The sequence below is a fragment of the Lissotriton vulgaris genome, chromosome 12, assembly GCF_964263255.1.
Source record: "Lissotriton vulgaris chromosome 12, aLisVul1.2, whole genome shotgun sequence".
Lineage (NCBI taxonomy): Eukaryota > Metazoa > Chordata > Amphibia > Caudata > Salamandridae > Lissotriton > Lissotriton vulgaris.
Window position 1 is genome coordinate 409,283,183 of NC_141700.1, and position 21,561 is coordinate 409,304,743.

Genomic DNA, 21,561 nt, shown 5'->3' on the forward strand with positions numbered 1-21,561 from the left:
GTTAGGGGCATCCATGGCTTTCCTAGGAAACATTCCTCTAGAAGACATATGTAGAGCAGCCACATGGACTACCATACATACATTTACCAAACACTACTGTGTAGATGTACACTCCAAACAGCAAGCAGCTGTAGGACAGGCTGTACTCAAGACTCTTTTTCAGACTGCTGCAGCTGGCACGGGCAACCACCGCTAGGGAGGAGCCTGCTATACATTCTATGCACAGATATGAATTCAGCAGCCCTCATGCCTCGAAGGGAATATGCTACTTACCAGTATGCATCTGTTCTTGGCATGTAGGGCTGCTGACATTCATATCGCCCGCCCTCCTCCCCGGTGACTGTCGCAGCTGTAGCACTCAGAATTAATCTCTAGCATGGACATCTCTTACTGTATCATACTCCATCTCTGCCACAATGCCGAAAAACAATCTGAGGATGGAGAGGATGCCCATGCGCACTGTAGTCCGGGGGAGGAGCCACCTATCTCGTGATACTTCGAAGACTCTTCCAGGACAACAATGTGCAATCATCCGGACCCAACACTAGTCGGCGATCTATGCACAGATATGAATGTCAGCAGCCCTACATGCCAAGAACAGATGAATACTGGTAAGTAGCATATTCCATCTGAACGAGACACGTTAGTGATAGATTCCTTACCTTAGAATATCCCCAGGCATCAGACTGGATCCGGAAAGTTTCGCTTTTCAGTACCCCTGCGCGTCAGTAGGTGGCGTCCTGTGGCTCTGTGTCCGTCGCTGGCATCGTATGCGCCGAGATGACGTCACGGAGACTACTTAGGCGCCACCCATGCACGCTGGCATAATTTCTTTCTTTTTCCGCGCCAGTAAGCGCAGATCCGGTTAGAGCACGTACCCATGTCAGTGTTTTAACTATCTTTTTGAGACTTTTGTCTCGTGTTGGTTTTCTCTGGTGCGGGTAGGGATGCCTGGTCTTAAGTCTTGCGGGACCTGCCATCGCAATATGTCGGTGGCGGACACTCATGTCTCTACTGCCTGGACCGCGACCATGACTCCCGGTCCTTTCTGGAGTGTAGGGCTATGACCCGAAGGCCCTGAGGGAATGGCGCCGGAAGTTGTTCGAAGTTTGGCGTCGTTCCAGATCCATGGGTCGTTCCCGTGACCGCTCGCAGGGTCGTCACCACCACTCCTCTTCCCCTTAGGATTCGGGTGAGAAACAGCACAAAAAGAAGTCGAAGAAGCGTTTTTGCCCTTAGACGTCCCCCCGTCGGTCCCCGGATGCGGGCAAGGGGGACAGGGGCTCCGGCCCTGCGGCTCCTTTGGAGCCTGGGAGTCCCACGGCCTTCCCTCCTTACCCGGGTCCGTCGGCGACTCCTGCACAGTTGCAAGAACTCCTTGCTGCCATGGACCGCCTTTTTAGGCGTCGGGCTCCTGCTGGTGCACCTTCGGGCCCCGCGGTCCCGTGTTCGGTTCCTGCTGGTCCGTTGACTCCTTTGGCATATCCAGCGCCGCCAGCGACTCTGGCCCTTCTTCTGTTTCTTCTTTCCTTGGCCCAGCAGGGCTCTGCTCTGGGCATTATCAAGGGCTACCTTTCTGCTCATTCTGCCTTTCTCAGGCTCCCTGATCAGCCTTCTCTTTTCAAGTCCCATGATGTAAATAGATTTCTCAAAGGCATTACTCATCTTTTCCCTCCTATTCCTTTCGTAATGCCACAGTGGAACTTTAATCTAGTTCTTACACATCTAATTTGCGCTTCCTAAGAGCCTCTGCACAATTGTCCTCTTCGTCTGTTGACCTTGAAGACTGCTTTCCTGGTTGCCATCACCTCTGCCAGGAGAGTGAGTGAGCTCGAGGCTCTTTCTTGTAAGCCTCCTTTTCTATCTGTCCATCTGGACAAGGTTGTGCTCAGGACACGTCCATCCTTTCTGCCAAAGGTTGTCACTGCCTTTCACACCGGGCAGACCATCACTTTGCCCACCTTCTTTCCGCCTTCTCATCCTTCTAGAGAGGAAGAGAGGCTCCACCGTCTGGACCTAAAACGTGCGCTCTCGTTTTACTTGAACCTCACACAACAGGTCCAGGTCGATGACCAGCTTGTTTCCTACGTTGGCGCAAAAAAATGTCGGCCCGTAGACAAACGGACTATATCCAGATGGGTTGTCTTGTGTATTAAAGCCTGTTATTCTCTGGCTAAAAAGGAAGCTCCTTTCGGGCTGCGCCCCCATTCCACCAGGGCGACTTCAGCCACTACAGCTTTGGGACGTGGTGTCCCCCTGCAAGACATCTGTCAGGCAGCTAAGTGGGCCTCACTGCACACGTTTACCAACCACTACTGCCTGGACAGCCAAGTCCAGAGAGACGGATTCTTTGGCTGTTCTGTTCTCCAAGACTTCCTGGTGTGAGCTTGGTTTGCAGACCCACCGCTGGGGTTGGTATTGCTGGGGTATCTATTCTAAGATAAGGAATCTATCACTAACTGTTTCTTTCAGATGAACAAGTTACTTACTTCCGGTAATAATATATCTGTAAGAAACATTAGTAGTGATAGATTCCTTACCGCCCCACCCATTCTCCCCGTTCAGCGAACTGATTTCTAAGGTTAAGGTCATCCCTTTCAGGGCCACAGTTTTAAGGCTCCAGTGTTCAGAATCTTGCATTTCTCTGCATTTTCTGATGTGGAAAGTCGTGTACAGAACTGACGTCAGCGCGTGAGTACAGCTTCTAAGTAGCTGCCGCAGCGTCATGTCGGCGACCACGACGCCAACAACAGACGCGGAGCCGCACAACGCCACCTTCCGACGCGCAGGGGTGGTCCGGACGTAAACTTTCCGGATCCAGTCTAACGCATGGGGGTATTTCTGAGGTAAAGAATCTATCACTATGTGTTTATTTCAGATAAAACAAGTATACATTTCAAATTGGAACTTTCCGAAAAAAACAGTCTGGTCACTTTTATAGAATCAAAAGGGCATAAAGAGGACTATCACTACTAATGTTTCTTACAGATATATTGTTACTGACATTAAGTAACTTGTTCTTTAAAGTAACATTTAAAAAATTCATAATTGTACTATGGTTAACCATTTTTTTTTACACTTTTCAGTGAAATTGATGTCTGGGTTCCAGAACCAGACCATTCAGAAGTCCCTATAGACTGGTGGGATGCTGATGCTGACAAATCTCTCCTTATTGGTGTTTTTAAACATGGTAAGACATGAAGATAGACAATTTACCTACCTTCATACGGCAATACTCAGTAATTTGTGGTTATATCATGTGTTGTCTCTTACTTTTACAGGATATGAGAAGTACAACACAATTAGAGCCGACCCATCACTCTGCTTTATGGAAAGGGTAGGAAAACCAGATGAGAAAGCAGTTGCTGCTGAACAAAGAGCAAATGATTATATAGATGGGTGGGTACGAGCATTTCATTTATGTTGCGTTGACTTTCATACGCTGAGCCTGAAAACACCATTCATTATTAAAATTGTTTTGCCGTTGGCATTGCCGTATAACTATTACTTCTAAAAATGCAAGATGATTTGTATCTAATGTATGTTTTTACTCTAAAGGTTCTCCTTTAAAGTAACCACATCTTTCATGCTTGGACATAAGATCTGTTTTCTAACCTCGACCTACTGAGTGACTGATAGCAAGGCATGCCCTGTGGTGCTTCCCAGAAGTGGTATCATCACTAGGTATATCTGGTATTTCCACTTCAAATACTCACATTTTCTTCGCTGATCATACAAGAAGTTAGGAAACATTTTGTTTAGTTTATTGCAAGAGATATTAAGTAATTTCTGTGACTGGTACCCAATACATCTGGGTGTGATATTTTGGGTTCTTGACCATATAATGTGCTAATAATAGACTAGAATATTTGTTGTTAATCATAACTGCTGAAAACCTAGCACCACTGTTCGAGGATTAAAAGCTGATGGGGAAGTCATGGCGGTAGAACAAGCAGGAATAAACAAAGTATATACATAATTGAAGACCTTATATGAGCGACTGCAGTTGAGGAAAATTGACATTCATTAGCCCTTTCTTGAGTGGCTAACTTTGCGTATGCTTGTAGAGGACCATAGTGAAACATTAAAAGCCCCAAGGCAATATCTGAATTGTTAGGAGCCATCGGATAACTTCTTCTTGTAGGTAGGTTGCTGGAAAGCCATGTCTTTCCTGTGCCCATTTACTCTAGTTTTCATAGAATGCTCTTGGAGAACGTTCTTGGGATCGTGCCTGCACGAAACTTCAAGTACTCAAGAATAGGTTTGTGTGCAGGCTCTTGGCCAGTCCTTAAACTTCAGGACTCATTGCACAACTTGAATTAGCTATATGGTTAACAGAAGATGAATGAATATATTTAGTACTTTTATAGCGCTGACTGTTGTGAGAAGTTGGCCTGATATGTAGTGCTCACTATTCTAGTGATCACTGTGTATCATTCCAAACGACCCTTATGGTGATTGGTTGTAAGTCAACCGATAGACCAGCTATCCTAGTAGCATGGACAAGAGCAGTCTTCAGGCTAAACTCTAGAGGGCGTGTTAAGCCAGCTGTTATACCATCACATATACCCCTTGAACACCAAGTGAAAGGACACCACACAAGTGTTATGAAAATAGACAGTGTATTTATTTAGATCACAACAGCCCTGTACTCTTTATGAGGACAGGGTACTAAGCACACAACAAAACTCTTACGAAAATACTTTAAGTTGCACAATTTACACAAATGCCCGAGGGGCACGGAAAACCATATACTATGGAAGTGGAATGCGAAATTACAAGCAGGTAAGTACTGGACTAATAGGCTTTGGAATCGCTAGGACTATGTTACTGAACCTTCAGATTACTAGTAGGAGGCCTAGGGGACTCGGGTGCAGAGTGTGCACTCTCACGCGGGATGCGGGACAAAGTCTATGGAGGCTAGTAAAAGCAAAGTTAGTGTTCTCGGGCGAACCCGATAAGGTAGGCTGAAAACGAAAGTGGATCTGGACCCTTGGATAGTGAGGCTATGCTGGGGCACCGAAATGCCGAAGTTACCTAGCCCAGGGGCTGCGGCTGCATAGGGTTCAAGTGTCGTCGGAAACCCTCGTTGACGAACCAGGAGCCTGAAAGAAGGAGTTGCTGGCAGGCGACCAGTGAAGATTGTTCGATGGATCCAAGCCTGGATCGAAGATGGAAGACACCTGTAAGCAGAGGGGACCAAGTCCTGAATCACTAGCCAGTGATCAGATGGGCACCAGGATGGCACCGGATGGAGTCACCTCGACCAGGTGAGTGGGCGACGCTGGGCTCTGCAGTCTCACGGACCAGGAGGCGTTGTCGGCGACCAGGATGGAGGTGCGAGCTGTCCCACGATGGTTGATGCTGTCGACGTCGCTGGACCCAGGATTGGGGCAACAAGTCTTGGCAAATTCAAGCCCACGCGGTGGACCTAAAATGGCGTCTGGAGTGGACCAGGAGGGTCCGGGGTGCTCCTCTTTTGGAAGGGAGCAAGGGCCAGTCTGGAGCAACCAACTAGCAGTGGTGATGTCGGTCGTCGTCGGGAAGGCCACAAGCCAGCGGGCTAGTAGCCAGACAACGCGGTGAGCAGCCAAAAAGCAGAAGGGCCCCACGCAGATCTCGTGGATGCTGGGGGGCTGGTCTTCGGTGCTGGAGCTGCTCAGGGTCGGGGCTTCTCGGACCCCAAAGCACTCACCAGAGGATCCCTCGGCGGTTGTGCTGGATAGAAGTCGTGCAGTTCTGATGTTGGCCGGTCCCTCGAGGTTTCGTCGCACCTACGGTTCTCAGCTTAGCTGTAGAGGTAGGTAGAGTTCAGAGGTGCCAGGGAAGCCGGGTCTCGTCGTGCTGGTCGGTCGGATTCCGGAGGAAGGACGTGCAGCAAACCGCAGTGTTCTTGGATGGTGCCTGCAGATGCAGGGTGACTACTCCTTAGCCACAAGGGAGAAATCTTGAGAAGAAGTCGAGAGTTCCTTTCGTAGAAAGTAGTTTCTTGATTCAAAGATGATCTAATTTGGAAGGGTCCCCGCTCCTGCCTTTATCCTAAAGAAAGGGGTGGGTACGCGACTAGGTCCTGCCCTAGGGGTGGGACCAGGAAGGGGGGTGGTTACACCCCTCTCCCATGCCGGACTTTCCCCAGCTCAGGGGCTGGTGTGCCCCTGGAACTGGTTCTAGCCGGCAGATGCGTAGTGAGCACCGGGGTGCCACTTGCAGTCACCTTCCTGTAAAGCCCTGCCTACCCAGGATACACAAAACCCTGTCTGGGATGGTGCTAGCACCGCCCCTGACAGAAAACCCTTTGTCTAAGCTCCCCTCGCTGGAAGGACTCCCAGCTGCAGGGGGTCAGACTTGTGTCTGTGGTGGCAGCATCCATTTTGTGATGCTGATGCTTGAGTTAACTTTAACCGGGGTTCACAGTTAGATACATGTCGTGTCCCTCTAGAAGGGTGGAATGCTAACCCTGTCGCCAGAATTGGCGAGGGGTTAGTATTCCAATTCGTATGACACCTTACTCGACATGTTTTGATAAAGCGATACCAAAGATAGCATATAACCGCGAGGATTATAATGCACTTAAGAGTATATGGTATGCGTTATCATGGAACAGCTATTAGGACTTGGTTCCGCAAGCTGCAAACGGGCTCAGCTCATGCCAGAGCACCATCTCACACGATTCCAAGCACTCTGCCTTCAGGATTGTCAAGGCCTGCCATAGGAGTGACTGATAGGAATCTGTGTGTCCATTTTAGGGTTAGATATAGGTATACTATATCTAAAGCAAAGGGTGATTACACCACCTTGCCCCAGCTGTCGTGCAGCCAGTTGTGTCAGATTTAGATGGCCAGCCAGGGGTGGCATAGTACATGCTGCAGCCCTTGGTAGGCCCTGGGTACACCTATGCCCTGAGTTACAGGGTCTGATAAGGTGGCCCAGTACCAATTGGTAAACGCACCTAGGGTACACGTTGTAATTTAGTGAGAGAACAGCTAGGCTGTGGGTCTGATTAGCAGGCCCACAGCCAGAGAAAGTCGTAAACCAGTGAAACAAAAGCAAAAAATCTGGGTGATCATAGGATTGCAGACCCTACTCTCCTACAACTGTCACCCTATGGGTATCATGGCGCTTCTGACTGAGAGGGGAACCTTGATGGAGAAGAGGTCGGGCCGAGTATATAGAAGGCAGAGAGCTAAGATTTTGGAAAGAGCCAAGTTTTCAGGCTCTCACGGAATACAGTCAGGGTGTCTGCTCGTCTTAGGTTCAGGGGGAGTTCATTCCAGAGGCGGGCACCCACCACGTTGAATGCCCTCCCTCCAGCCCTGGCCCGTTTGATCCTGGAGACCGACAAGAGGTCGGTACTCGAAGAGCGAAGATTCCGCTTGGGTTGGTACCACCTAAATTTTTCCTGCATGGGAATCGGTCCCAGTTTGTGCACTGCTCTGAAAATCAAACATAAGGACTTAAAGTGTATCCTTTCCTTAATTGGCAGCCGTTGTAGCTCTCTGAGAGCCAGGGTGGAAGATGAACTGCACGGCCTATTGAGTGCCAATTTCGCCGCAGCAGACTGTACTCTCTGCAAGCCCTGAATGATGTAGCGTGGGGCGCCTGAGTACAGAGTTACAATAATCCAGCCTGCTTAGTACTGTGCTTCTTACCACCTCCGGGTGAGAATGCATTGGTAGTAGGGGTAGTATTTTTCGTAGCAACCGTATCAAGGAGAAGCATACATTAGCAGTCTTATTTGCATGAGACTCCATCTGGAGGTTGTCGTCGATCCAAACCCCCAGGTTGCGTACCTTCTTGACCGGCACTATAGGTCCCTCCTCTGGAGTGTGTTTGAATTCACAAGGTAGAGGTTTAGATATCCTTGCGGAGGAGCAATACAGCACCTCAGTCTTTCCGCTATTAAATTGAAGGGAATTTCTCCTGAGCCAGCCAGCCGTGCATTGCATGCACTGCTGGAAGGTATCCAGGGAGATTGCGTGTTCACCTTCTAAGGAGAACGCCAACTGAGTATCATCAGCATAGTTTACTAGGCTGACTCCAAAAGATATAATAATAAGAAGCAAGGGCTGCAGATATATATTGAACAACATGGGGCTGATCGCAGAGCCCTGCGGCACTCCATATATTACCAGTGATTTACTAGAGGAAAATGGTGCTAAGGACACAACCTGCTGTCTTCCCGTCAAGTAAGACTGGATCCATTGCAGTGCTCGCCCCTTTACCCCCAGCCTCCTAAGTCTCTCCACTAGGATGGAGTGGTTAACCATGTCGAGTGCTGCCGACATATCGAGAAGCACTAAAACAGTGGCATTCCTGTTGTCGGCACGCATTCGCAGGTTATCCATCATGGTGACAAGTGCCGTCTCAGTCCCATGGCCTGGTCGAAACCCAAATTGGTCTTTGTCAAGTAATGGATTTTCTTCCAGAAAACACGACAGTGTCCTACTGACTGCCTTCTCCAGGATTTTGACCGGATAGGGCAAAAGAGAAATTGGTATAAAACTGGCCGGGACTGATGGATCGAGGGTAGGTTTCTTTTTTTTTTTTTTTTATTTTTTTTTTTTTTAAACCTTTATTTTGTAAAAAAGGAATACAGTTACAGACCTACAGCCACGGAGGCTGGTCAGTAATACGCAATACCATTAGCACAATAATATACAGCTCATCAGCCGACAACCCGAGGGCCTGGCAGCGAGAAGGCACGATATCATGGAGAACTTGTGGCAATAAGAGGATAAAAAAGGTTTCACATTTTATATTTTATAAATAACAAAAAAGAGAAACACAAAAAAGAGTTGAGGCGGTACCATGCAATGTAATGACTGTCTCATACGGCAGGGGGAGACAAATGATTGAGTAATGCTATGAAGGAGGAGAGATCCTGGAGAGGGGAGTGGGGGGGGGGCGAGAGCAAAACAATACATCACATACAGCAGGAAGCTGAGAACCCGAAACGCACAGTCAAGGGAATTGAGGAATGTCGGGAGCTTCAGTAAAGGGGGGAATGCAGATCTCTCCTCTGTATCAATTCCATTGACCCCATATGCTTCCCCATTTCTTGGGCCTACCACGGGAGACATATAGGATTTTTTCTCTAAACATGCACCAGTCCATGTTTTCTTTCCAAGTTGAGACTGATGGTGCCCTCTGAGATCCCCACAATTGAGCAATGTCTCTTTTCACAATCATGTTGCCCAGTGTGACCCATTGAGTCTGGGCAATACTGCAATCATTCAGCTCCCAAACGTTCAACAAACAGCGTCTGGCCTCAGGCAATAACTCAACACCCGTCACCTCACCCATCATCGCATGCACTCGATTCCAGAAAACCACTTCCTCCGGACATTCCCAAATAATGTGAAGGAAGGTAGCAAGCATACCACAACCACGCCTACATAGCCCATCCGCAGAATAACCCATACTCCTCAAACGTGGACCTGTGACATAGACACGGTGCAGAATCTTCAATTGCACCAGTCGGAGACGCGCCGGAATCGTGACTCTTTAGGGGAGGATATCGCAGCCTGCCAGTCTTCACCGTCCAATTCCAGTCCATCGCCAGTCCAGGCCCCCCGAAGCTGTACAAGGAGGGCCGAACGGTCATTAATATGTTTTTTGTAGATGAGAGAGATAGTGCTATCAGGGACGTACCCGTCAAGCACTCTATCTTCCAGGGGAGAGGACTCCGGGATAGTAGTTCCAGCTGGGAAAACCGATTCAAGTGCGTGGCAGACTTGGAGATAACGGAAATATTCCCTATCACTCAATTTGTATTCCTGTTTAAGTTAATCGAAAGTCTTAACTCTATTCTTGGCCCAGAGATCGCCCACTTTACTGATGCCAATAAGGTCCCACCTATCGAATCCCTTCGTCGTCCATAGACCGCCTAGTCTCTCAGCAGCATATAGGGGAGTCGCTCTAGTCAGCCTGTCCGTCCACCCCGTAGCCGTAGTTGCACTACCCCACACTCGTACCGCCACCCCAGTGGGGCCCGTCAGGTTCTTCCTGGCAGCTCTAGAATAGAGCGCTCTATTATAGTCGCCCCCGGGCAGCTGCCACCTATCCATCTCGAATGCGGGATTCGGAACAGGACCGTACATGGCATGGTTAACCGCGCTCAGTTGGGATGCCCAGTAGTAGCATTTAATATCAGGCAATGCTATACCACCGTCGTACCAGGGCAAAGTTAATTTTGCCAATGCTATGCGAGGTCGCCCACCCCACACCAGCTTCCTCTGGAGGCCCTCAATTTCACGGAAATAGCTAGCTGGCACCAGATCAAGTGTATTTTGGATGGAATACAAGAATCGGAGGCGAGACATCATCTTGAACAGGGCTGCTCTTCCCAAGGGGGATAACGGCAAGCCACACCACGCCGCAACATCCGACCTAAGCCGGGCAAGCGGAGGTAATAAATTCCGCTCATAGAGTACTGTGGGGTCCAATGAAATGAAGATCCCCAAGTACTTAAAACCGACTCTCGAAACGGGTGTCGGGCAAATGTGGGGCAGAGAAAGCAATTCTCCTGTGAGGGGGTAGATACAGGACTTGGCCCAATTGATAACTGAGCCGGAATTTTTCCCAAAGGAACTCAAGACGTCAAATAGGACTCCCATTGACTTAAGGGGGGAGGTAAGGTAAAACAATATGTCGTCGGCGTATATCGATATACGATCCTCGAAGTCAGGGGACCATCGAATGCCCTTGAGCGAAGGTTCCCAGCGGAGCCACGCGGCAAGAGGTTCAAGGGCAAGCGCAAAAAGAAGTGGCAACAAAGAGCACCCCTGCCTCGTGCCGTGTCCGAGAACAAAGGGTTCCGAGGCCCTGCCTTTGACCACCACCTGAGCCAGCGGTTGTTCATACAGAAGCCTGACCCACCCGATGAACTTAGGGCCAAAACCAAACTTAGCAAGGGCTGCCCACAGATATGGCCATTCACCGTTTTGAAGGCCATCAAGGCATCAAGTGAAACCAAGATGACCGGCTCGTCAAGAGACCCCACCCTTGCTAAGATGCCATGAATACGGCGGAGATTAAGCGCGGTGTTTCGATGAGGGATGAAGCCAGACTGGTCCGGGTGTATCAAGTCACTGATCACCGCAATCAGCCGGTTTGCCAAAAGCTTCGCCAGGATCTTGGGTTCCACATTCAAAAGCGTGATCGGCCGATACGATGAACAGTGTTCGCGGGGCTTGCCATCTTTATGGATGACCACAATGGACGCCAGTCGTTGATCCCGGGGAAGGGATCCGAGATCTCGCGATGCCGAAAACATCCGACAAAGATGCGGCGCCATTTTGTCAGGACACAGCTTGTACAGTTCGACTGGAATGCCATTCGGACCGGAGGCCTTCCCCGAGCGAAGTGAGCGGATAGCGAGCGCTACTTCATCGGTGGAAAATTCCGCCTCCATAAGCTCCTTGTCCGATTCCGACAGGCTAGGCAACGCAATATCCCGAAGCAACAAGTGCGAGTCTTCCTCCGGCCTATCTGAGACCGGCGCATAAACCTTCTGAAAATGCCTGGCAAAGACCTCAACTATCTCAACCGGGTCCACCACTCGCGTACCATCCACTTTTTCAGCAACAGGCACCACCCGATTCAATCTATCTCTTTTGTCTAGCCAAGCAATCAACTTTCCCGCTTTGTCACCAACATCATACAAACGCCCCTGTTGCTCACGATTCATTGCCTTGGCCGCGTCAGTCACCTGAGCTCTATATTCAGACTGTTTAAGGGCCAAAGAATGTAGTCCCTCAGGTGTAGCCCCAGACTCCATCTTTTCCTCCAACCCAGTGAGTTAATTTTCCAAACCCACCACTTCCGCATTTTTGCGCTTCCTCTCGCTAGCAATCAAGGATAGAGTCTGACTACGGATCACAGTTTTATAAGCCTCCCACAAGGAGACGCGGGAGGACACCGATCCCTCATTCTCAGCAAAGTAGTAATCCATACACTTAACCACCTCTGTTCTAATATTGGGGTTACGAAGGTGCCATGGGTTGATCGGGGCAATCCGGCCCCCAGCTGTACGTCAATAGTGAGCCAGAGTGGGGAGTGATCCGAGATCCCCCTAGCTAAATGCCTGATTTCCCTTACAAAGAACATCTGCACCGCTGGTATGAGGATATGATCGAGTCTCGAGAGACTCCCATGAGCTCCCGAGTAGAAGGTATACTGGAGCTGTCCAGGGTGCAGTTGCCTCCAACAATCCGCTAGACCCAACATGTCCAAAAAATTCCCCAGCCATAGCTGCGATGCGGGGAGGAGTCTGGGGGGGGGCTACGATCTTCATCCCCACTGATAACCGAATTAAAATCGCCACCCACAACCAACATGCCTTCAGGGAACCCTAGGACCACCCTACCCAAATCAGAAAAAGTGGTGGACTGTAGACCGGGCGGAACATACACAGACAAAATGGAGATCGTCTTCCGCTCCCACCGACCCGTAATAGCCGCATAGTGGCCTCTATCATCCAGCACCGTGTCATCTATCTCCAGGGGGAGGGAGTTCCTGACTAGGACGCCCGCCCCCCTCGACCCAGTGGTAAATCCAGAATGGGCCACCAGGCGGTAGCCCCGTCTATTCAGTGCATGGCACGTATTTCCTACTAAATGTGTCTCCTGGAGTAAAACTATATCTGGGGAGCATCGCTTCAAGTATTGCAAAACTATTCCCCGTTTTATCCTATCACCAAGACCGTTGACGTTCCAGCTCAGCACCCTCAGCCCCCTACCCCCCATCCCAGAAATGAGCACTCTGCCCCCCCCGCCACAAAACAGGCACATAGGATAAAATATGGAACAACGCGCAGCCTCGATACAAACAAGAAAGAAAAGACCCCCCCACCACCCCCAAAAGAACCCTCAAAACACACCCCCCCACCCTGTACCCCTGCGGTAGACCAAAAAGCCACCCCAACTTGCAGTGTGCCTGTCGCCCCATTAAACAAACCTACAAGACGAGAGAAAAAAGTCCCCAGAGGAGGAAGAGTCCCGATTCCCCCCCACCCCCGGGTATGCACACTATATAGACATAACAATCACAGAGCCACTGCCATAAGTCCATAAAGTTGGCTCGCCGGCGCAGACTCACTACTCCTGCTCTTCCAAGCCACCTTCGGCGCCCCTCGAACTTTCTGGCCTGGTACGGTGTGTTGGCAGAGTGTCTAACCAGTCACTGGCCACCTCGGGCGGTCAAAAAAGAGCGCACGTTCTTCATATTCAATCCTCAGGCGGGCCGGAAAAAGCATGGCGTACTTCAGTCCCATTTCCCTGAGTCGCCTTTTCACCCCCGTAAAGCCCATGCGTTGTTTCTGCACCGCCTGTGTGAAGTCTGGATAAAAACTGATCGACGCATTTTCAAATTTAGTGGGACCATTGGTACGTGAGGATAGCGTCTCTGTCCCGGAAATTAAAAATCCTGGCTATTATAGGCCTCGGAGTGGCCCCCAGCTTGGGCTTCCCACCGGGGACTCTATGAGCACGCTCCACCGTGAAAAAGTTACTGAGGCCCTTTGGTGATTTAAAACAAGGTCCTCCACCACAAGGTCTGTAGATAAGTCTGCGGAGTTCTCCGGAACACCTACGATGCGGACGTTGTTGCGTCTGGCCCGGCTCTCGAAGTCATTGGACGTTCGGAGATTGCGGACTTCGGTCTGGAGTTTAATACTGCTGGCCCATAGTTGTCCGAACACTTGCAATGGCGCCCATAACGTCCTTCAAAGTCGGCTCCTCAGTTGCAGGATGACCATCACCAGTCTCCTCAAAGACCTTACTCACTCCGCCAAGGGATCCTTTCGGGCGGATAAAGCGATCTATGGTCTGGGATTGGGCAACCCCTCCTCGGTATGAGCCTCTGGTGGCACGCTTCTCGGTATCCGCCTTGCCCGCCATGATGGGCGACGAGATCTGACGGAACCTTTGGGATCTGGTCAGAATGATTCCCCTCACGGCAAACCTGTAGAGGCGAGAGGGCGAGGATCGAAAGCAAGCGTAGGACTGGCAGCAGAATCAGGTCAGCCGTGCCGATCGGCAGCAAGTTGCCGTCAACAATGACCAAGAGCGAAACCGAAAGTACCACAGGGGCAGTGGACGTGTCACACCAGCCGTTGTTGTTCAATTGCCACCTGGGTACCTCGGGAACTCAAGCCCGTGGATGGTCTTCAGTGTAGGCCGCAAGTTTCAAAGTGCAGTAAGTCTGGTTCCCGGTGGGCAAATCGATTTTGGAAAAAAGTTTTTGTATCGGCAGGGCATCAGCGAAAAGCACCTGTCGTCCAAATCGGGATACTTTGCAGGATAGATGCGGGAGGCGGAGAGGGTCTCGGGAGCCCTGTGCTCACGCGTCCATCTTGGATACGCGCGAAGCTCCTCCCCCCGAGGGTAGGTTTCTTAATCAGCGGGGTCACCACCGCCTGCTTCCAACTGTCAGGGTCAGTTCCCTCCAACAGTGATTGATTACAAATCTGTCTCAGCCACGGGAGGGTTTCTTTGCCAAAAGTCTTCCAGACTTTCGGGGGGAGGGGATCAAGGGGAGACCCCGATGTGGCACTGAGCCAAACTGTTAAAAACATCAGCAGTAAGAGCCGGAAAATCATCCAGGGCTGCTTGCTGAGGAGGATCTTCTTCCCCCGGTAGTTCTAAGTCATCAAGGCCTTCATTATTAGGATAAAGAGTGTTAAAAATGTTTATAATTTTGTCCTGAAAATAGCGAGAAATATCATCACATAATTTTTGTGATGCAGCTACCTTATTGTTTAGACATGTCAGAGCAGACAGGTCTTTGAGGATTTTAAAAAGAGCTTTTGCTCCATTCGGAGCTTGTATGATGGAGGTGGCATAGAATTCAGCCTTGGTTTTGAGAATGAGTTCTTTATATTTCAATTGTATTAGTCTCAATTCTTTTTTGCCTTCCTCAGTGTATCCCCTTCTCCATTTCCTTTCCGCCCGCTTGCGGAGCGTACGTAGCTGTTTCAGCTCTTCGTTGTACCAAGGGGCCGTAATTTTATTCCTACTTTTTAACATCTTTATAGGAATTATCTGATCTAGAGAATCTGTAATATAGCTGGTATAGATTTTATAGTTCTTTTCAACAGTCCTCCTAGAAGAAAGTCAATTTTCTCCCTTATCACATAGGAGTGAGCCCGACTTATCCAATTGTTCCCAGTCCCAACTGCTTCTGTAGGAATTCTGCTGGGTATTTTTGGCCTTTGGGCAAGGCTGCTTAATCTCAAACTGAATTAGGTGGTGGTCCGTCCAAGTCTGGGGTAGTATATTTAGTATCTTGGAGGTGTCCTGATTGGCAAACAGTAAGTCTAGAATGTGGCCCCCTTGATGCGTGGCCCGTTCCACTAGCTGTACGAGATTCAGGTTAGCACATGTGTGATTTAGGTCTCTCAGATGGTTACTAAGATTCCACTCCTCCCTAAGATTGAAATCTCCCAGTACAATCATCCTAGTATGTGTCAAGGTTAGGCTGGTAATTATATCTAGGAGGTTATGATATTGCGTGTTGCTGCCAGGGGGTCTGTAGCATAGCAATCCTGACCATAGGTTTGTCTGCAACGTAACACCCATAGTTTCTATTCTCTCTACTTCCTCTACCTATAGGGACGTAAGGTTAAATTCCTCCTTAAAAATTATTCCCACACCTTCCCCTCTGCCTGTAGTTCTTGGTTTATGAATGAGTTTGTATCCATTAGGGAAGTTGATCCCTATCATAGACCAAGCGTCCCTGAACTGCATCCAAACGGACAGTGTGGATGGCGCTAGGCGTGGCCTGGCCGCGGACGGGCGCAGACGGGCTTGCCTCTGGCACGCCCGCTGAGCGCTAGCATTTCCACGTATTTATGCTGTCAAACAGCCAGAGAGCCCTGCCTAGCACCTAGAGCACCTCACAAGATGGCGCTGAGGAAGGCAGGACAGTGTCTCCCTCATCCAAGATGGCGCTACTGCCCAAAAAGGATGTTGTTTTGCCCCGCTCAAGCAGCGGGTGAGTAAATAGTTCTTTTATGTAAGTATGTGGCCTGGCAAGTAATATGAAGTGTGCAAATTCAATTTTTAAGAAAACAGAGCTAGCTTTTTCATGGAGAAATTATTATTAAAAACAGATCCCAGAACGAGGTATCTAAGCTTCCTGCTGCAGCGTGATGTTATCCCCACAGTCTCACAGATCACATTTCCATAGCACTTCTTTTATTATCGATAAAGTTATGGAGCTCCCAGAAAGCAGACCTTTCGAGGAAGGTATTATCATATTGTCTAAAATGAAATAACATGACTGCTGGCTCGTCGTTGGCTTATGTGCAAAACACCTTTTGACAACATCGTGTGCTGTCTTATTTGTGAGTCACTGCAGAATATAAATCCTAACCTCAAAATGAAAGTCAATGGTAGCTATGAAACTTATAAAGTGGGAACTAGACTAGAAAAATCTCTTGATAATGCCTAAAGTTACAAGCTATATGGAGGTTTCTACATCCTCCGATATGGAGCCTTACTTGAATTGGATAGCAAATCCGGACCATAGATGTTATCTCACCAGGCTGAGATTAAACACAGTTCACTTTCTTATGGCTTTCCCACTATTAGTTTGCCACCTTCCCATGTTGCCCTTGTTACTCTGTTACTGTCCAATCACTGCACATTTTGTTCTTTTGTACTTTATATCACTCCATTAGATTGTGCTTTTTATTCCTTGTCCTAATGCATAAGCCTCTTAATTCTTATAAAGAGGGTTTGATCTATTTGCAAACTTTACAATCATTTGAAGTTTACACTGCTGTTCTTAGTCATCTAATTGCTGCTATCAAATTGAGAAGAGCCTGTGTACTTTGATAACATTGTTTTCACAATGCTTTTAACGTGTTATTTATATTTTTAAAGATGTAAATGGTGTAAATCTATGCTTTTATGGTCAAACTATGACCGAATAAATATAGGTTTGACTTTGAGTCGCCGACATCCAGATTGCTACAGGGCAACATGAGAGGTGGCAATAAGTGATCCCAATGCATGATAAAGATCCACGGGCTTACGCATCATTATCTATGGTTAATACAGATTTTAAGTATAAGATGACTTGCACATATGTTTTGCTCACTTGAGACTGCATAGAGTTCTTGGTGCTTGCAGCTCTTGATACTGAAAAAGCGTTTGATAAGCTGATGTGAGTATACAGGCTTAGAGTATTGTAGCAATTGGAGTTTGGGCTGAATTTCATGGGCTGGATAGTGTTCTGTATGAAACTCTGGGCCATGACCGAATAAGTAGTATTTGGGAGCTGGGGAATACAGAAGGGCTATAAAATCCAAACTGACAATCAGGACATGGGAGTAAATAAGCAGGTTTTCAATGGATACCCTCAATTGTAATGTGTGTGTTTCATAAAGTTTATGAAACTCACGCTTTATAAGTGAGGGTATCTATTGAAAACCATTTAAATGTATGTGGATACCCTTGTGTTTAAATAGATGAAGAAGGCTAGTAATGGGGGAAAAATTATTGCTTGAGTGGATGCTAAGGCAGACGACTCCTTAGTAGCAAATCATGAGGACTTAAACTCTGTCTCAATGCCCATTTATAAATCAACAGGTGGGTATAGTCTGTGATTGAGCAGTTAATTCTCATGAGGTGCTTCCCATTTATGGTGGACCTAGATATTTGGTGTGTGAACCTTTTGAAGGCATCAGCAGTGAAATTACAGTATTATAGTTGAGGGAAGGGGATTGTAATACAGTAAGGTTCCCTCTACCAGTGTAACAGGTTTATTGCGCTTTAAGAAGCAAAGGCAAGATTGGATTGGACCTGCACAGTTCTTTCAATAGGCCAAACTTGCACAGACTGTTTGGGTGATATAGTCTGATATCCCAGATACCCCAGAACCGACCCAAACTTTAGTTGTGATGCAAAATTTGAAGCAGGAAAGAAAGCTGGCCTCAACCTAAACAAAGCCCTTACAGTTAACAAAAGTGGGAGCTCCACACAAACCAAAACGCAGTTGGCATACAACAGTCCTGAGACTATTGGAGAAAAAGACTCAACATCATGTTTGCATGTCAAAACAATATCAAGAATAGCAATATTTAAACTAGTGCATTTTGGTACCTCAAGAGAACCTACTTGATGCCATTGAAACTGGGTATTATCTATTTTGGACTGCCTTGGCTTGCCTAATATGTGGTGTTGGGGAGGCCAACTTCCTGCATATGGTCTGGTCTTATCTCAGTAATGGGACAGTATTAGATGGATAAACTATTGTTATTTTGCTTTTATAAGGCGCACAGCTACCCAAGGGTTTCCCGGCGCTGCCTGAAACTAGCCAAATAGCACTGCAATGCAGACAAGAAATTCATATACACAGTTAAACAGTACCTGCTTGGAGCAGTTTCCAAGCATAAAAAGAGTAGAAAAAAGGTTAAGATTGTAATGCTGAGCACAGTTCTTGTCAGACTATAGTTATTCAGTGGCTGCAGCTGATGGGTCTAGAGCTGCAAAATTAGGAAAAAAAGGCCTAGCTTAGTAGAGTGGGCAATAGCAGAAGGACTGATGAAATATCGAGAAAAGATGACCGGCTAACCCGAAGATGTGGCAGCTCTCTGGCATACTATATAGTAGTCCACCTTGAATATACATAGCACGTGTTAGGCACACACCTGGGGTGACATAAGGTAACAGGAGTGAGACACAGAAAAGAAAGTTCTGTAAAAGTTGGATGGAGCTGGTGGGAGACAAGTAGGAGAGGGAAACACCCAAAGAGCAGCACTGATTAATGAATGAAGCTTACTCCCCTCCCCCCCACCCCCCCCCCCCCACCAACACACAAAATGTATATGACATGGATGTGATGTAATATCCAGTGTTTAGCTCTGGTTTATGTTTATATACCACTTATCTGCAGACTGTAGAAGTACAATCTGGTGTCTATCACTGTGAATTTGATATAAAGTTTAAAATGAAAATAACATTTGGAAAAAGATCCTGTCTGGACACTTTTATAAAGCAAGTAGGCGAAAAATTAAACTTTCATGTAGTCAAATTCATGTAAATAGGTTATTGCAATAAAGTGATTGAAAGGATTTCTTGGCTATTTATAATTTGCCCATTTCAATTAAAAAATAAAACTACAGTTGCCTCAGTTATTTTTTCTACTTTAAGAGCAAGGTCCCCCAAACAGACATTTAAGATTGACTTTTGGAACATATATTTCTTTTTAGCATCTTTTAATACTTAATGCTTTTTCATAATTTTGGGAGTATTTAAGAATTTAATCCAATTTATCTTTTTTTTTTATTTTGAAAAACCACTTGCTTGAAAATTACAGTGAGTGTACATAATATCAAACATTCTCAAAGTGTGAGGAATAGGTTTGTGGACCTAGGTCACTCCCATTGTTTTTTGTTATTTTTAAACCTTTATTTAAAGTTATACAGGCAAATGAATGACAAAAAAGATGAAAATAGCGCAGAAACATAGGAAATAAAACATAATAAACCAATGAAATCATAATCAAACGGTAGCAGTGCAAAAGTAGATCGGGTATTGAAAATAACAATAATGGAGCAGTACATGTCCAGGAAATATAAACAGAAGTGACAAATATCAAAGTAGATTCTGCAGAGGGAGTACCATGATAACTCAGTATTGAAATACGTCCTAGACATTCCACTGATTGGAAATCATTCCAATGTTACAATGACTTACAATAATCTAGTATCAACAAAAATGTAATATCAGTTAGATAGGGATGCAGACTCCAGGATCGCACTGCCCCTACACAGAGACTGGGGAGGCTCAACCTACCCCGGTTGGGGTGATGCCGGATTGTGTTGGAGTCTCCTGGGCCGTTTGTTGCCGGGAAATGTAGGCGCGATAGGGTTCCCATATATCGACAGGTCTGGAGGTGGGGGGGAGCAGGGTGCTGAACTCCTCGCAGTTAGTGTTACAAAATGCCAAACTATGTAACCATGCTCGGAGAGAGGGGACCTTCTTACTGCCCTAGTGCAGAGCTATCTCCCTCTTGGCCAACATGATGCAAATTGCTGCCAACTTACGAATATTTTTGGGAAACTTCGCGACGTATCCCAGCAGAGCAATCTCAGGCGTGGGCAGAAGAGGTATAGAGAGTATATCCCCTAATATAGAGGGCACGTCTAGCCAATATTGCTGTATCTTGGGGCAAGTCCACGTTAAGTGTGCAAAGTCTGCAAAAGGGGAATGGCACTTCTGGCAGTGGTGGGGCCGGGAGTTGTCTATCCTGTGGGCACGTGCTGGGGTAAAATACAGTCTCCGGAGAAACTTAAACTGTAGCAACTTATGTTGACTATTCAAGGAGACCTCTGTTGTGGCTCTACAACAATATGTCCATTGCTCATCCGATATAGGACCGCCCAGATCTGCCTCCCAGTCGGCCCTAAGTTTGGAGTCATCGTTAGGTTAAAGTGCAGCGCATTGTTTGTATAACTTTGATATCAGGTGTGCGTTGGATGTGCTCTGTATCACTAGTGTAAGTGGGGGGACCTCTTCAGGGGCTAAAGGGAAGGAAGGGAAACAGGCATGTAATGCGGATCGAAGCCGTGTGAGAACAAATGTATCCATGAAGGAGCGGTCAGATAATCGGGCTTCCTCCGTCACAGAGAACACATGACCATCGTGGAAAAGATCGCCGAGTGTGTCGATATCAAATTTACGCAAAGTGCTTTTCACCAACTTCTCTGTGATGGGGAAAAGGGAGGCATTGGGAAGGGGCAGCACTGGCGAGTAAAGCACAGCCAGCCACAGAAGTTTACGTAGTTTGACCCAGGCCCAGCTTGTGGTGGATATGGTTTGTATGTCGCGTGGATCATCGCCTGGGGAGAAGTGTAAGAAGCTGTCTTGGGAGAAGCAGATCTGCCTCCGGGCGCAGATATGGAATACGCGCGTCTGGGTGGAACCATGAATAGGCGTAGGCACATTGAGCAAGCAAATATTACAAATAGAAGTCTGGAACACCCAGCCCACCCCTGTCGGCGGGCATGGTCAATACCCTCCAACTGACGCGGGGAGTGTGGTCACCCCACACCAAGCGAAGAAGGGAGCGAAGTTGTTTGAAGAAGGCATTAGTTAGGGGAACCGGTATGTTGTAAAAGTAATATAGAAATCGTGGGAGCACCACCATATTAATGATTGCGACCCTCCCAGCCATGGAGAGGGGTAAACTAATTCAGCGGCTGATCTGCGTCTCTAGCCTGGAAACTGCAGCGCCATAATTTAGCTGTATCAGCAATGCAGTGTCTAGATGGATATGTATTCCCAAATATTTAACAGAATCTTTGCACCATTCCAGGGAAATTCAAAAGGCCAAGGAGTAGTGCTGGTAGTAAGTGGAAAAATGACCGATATGTGCAAGTTAATATTTAGTCCTGAGAACGCTCCGAATCGTATAATTTCCCGTATTACCAGGGATAAATTGCTGTTGGGGTGTCTGACGTATAGAATCATGTCGTCGGCATACATAGACATCAATAACGGGCCAGTTTGAAACTGTAACCCACGCTGGAAGTGGTTCTCCTGGAACTGTCTG

The 21,561-nt window shown here is 47.5% G+C and overlaps 1 protein-coding gene across 5 annotated transcripts in view; it reads left to right on the forward strand.

Annotated features, from left to right (window-relative positions):
* Positions 1-21,561, forward strand: part of CHD9 (chromodomain helicase DNA binding protein 9) — a 2,197,083-nt gene that overhangs the window by 1,561,186 nt on the left and 614,336 nt on the right. For all 5 annotated transcript variants that reach the window (XM_086945174.1, XM_086945175.1, XM_086945176.1 and 2 more), the window contains 2 exons: positions 3,087-3,190; positions 3,282-3,399. In XM_086945174.1, the coding sequence (XP_086801300.1) occupies positions 3,087-3,190; positions 3,282-3,399 (222 nt within the window). The remainder of the gene's footprint in view (positions 1-3,086; positions 3,191-3,281; positions 3,400-21,561) is intronic.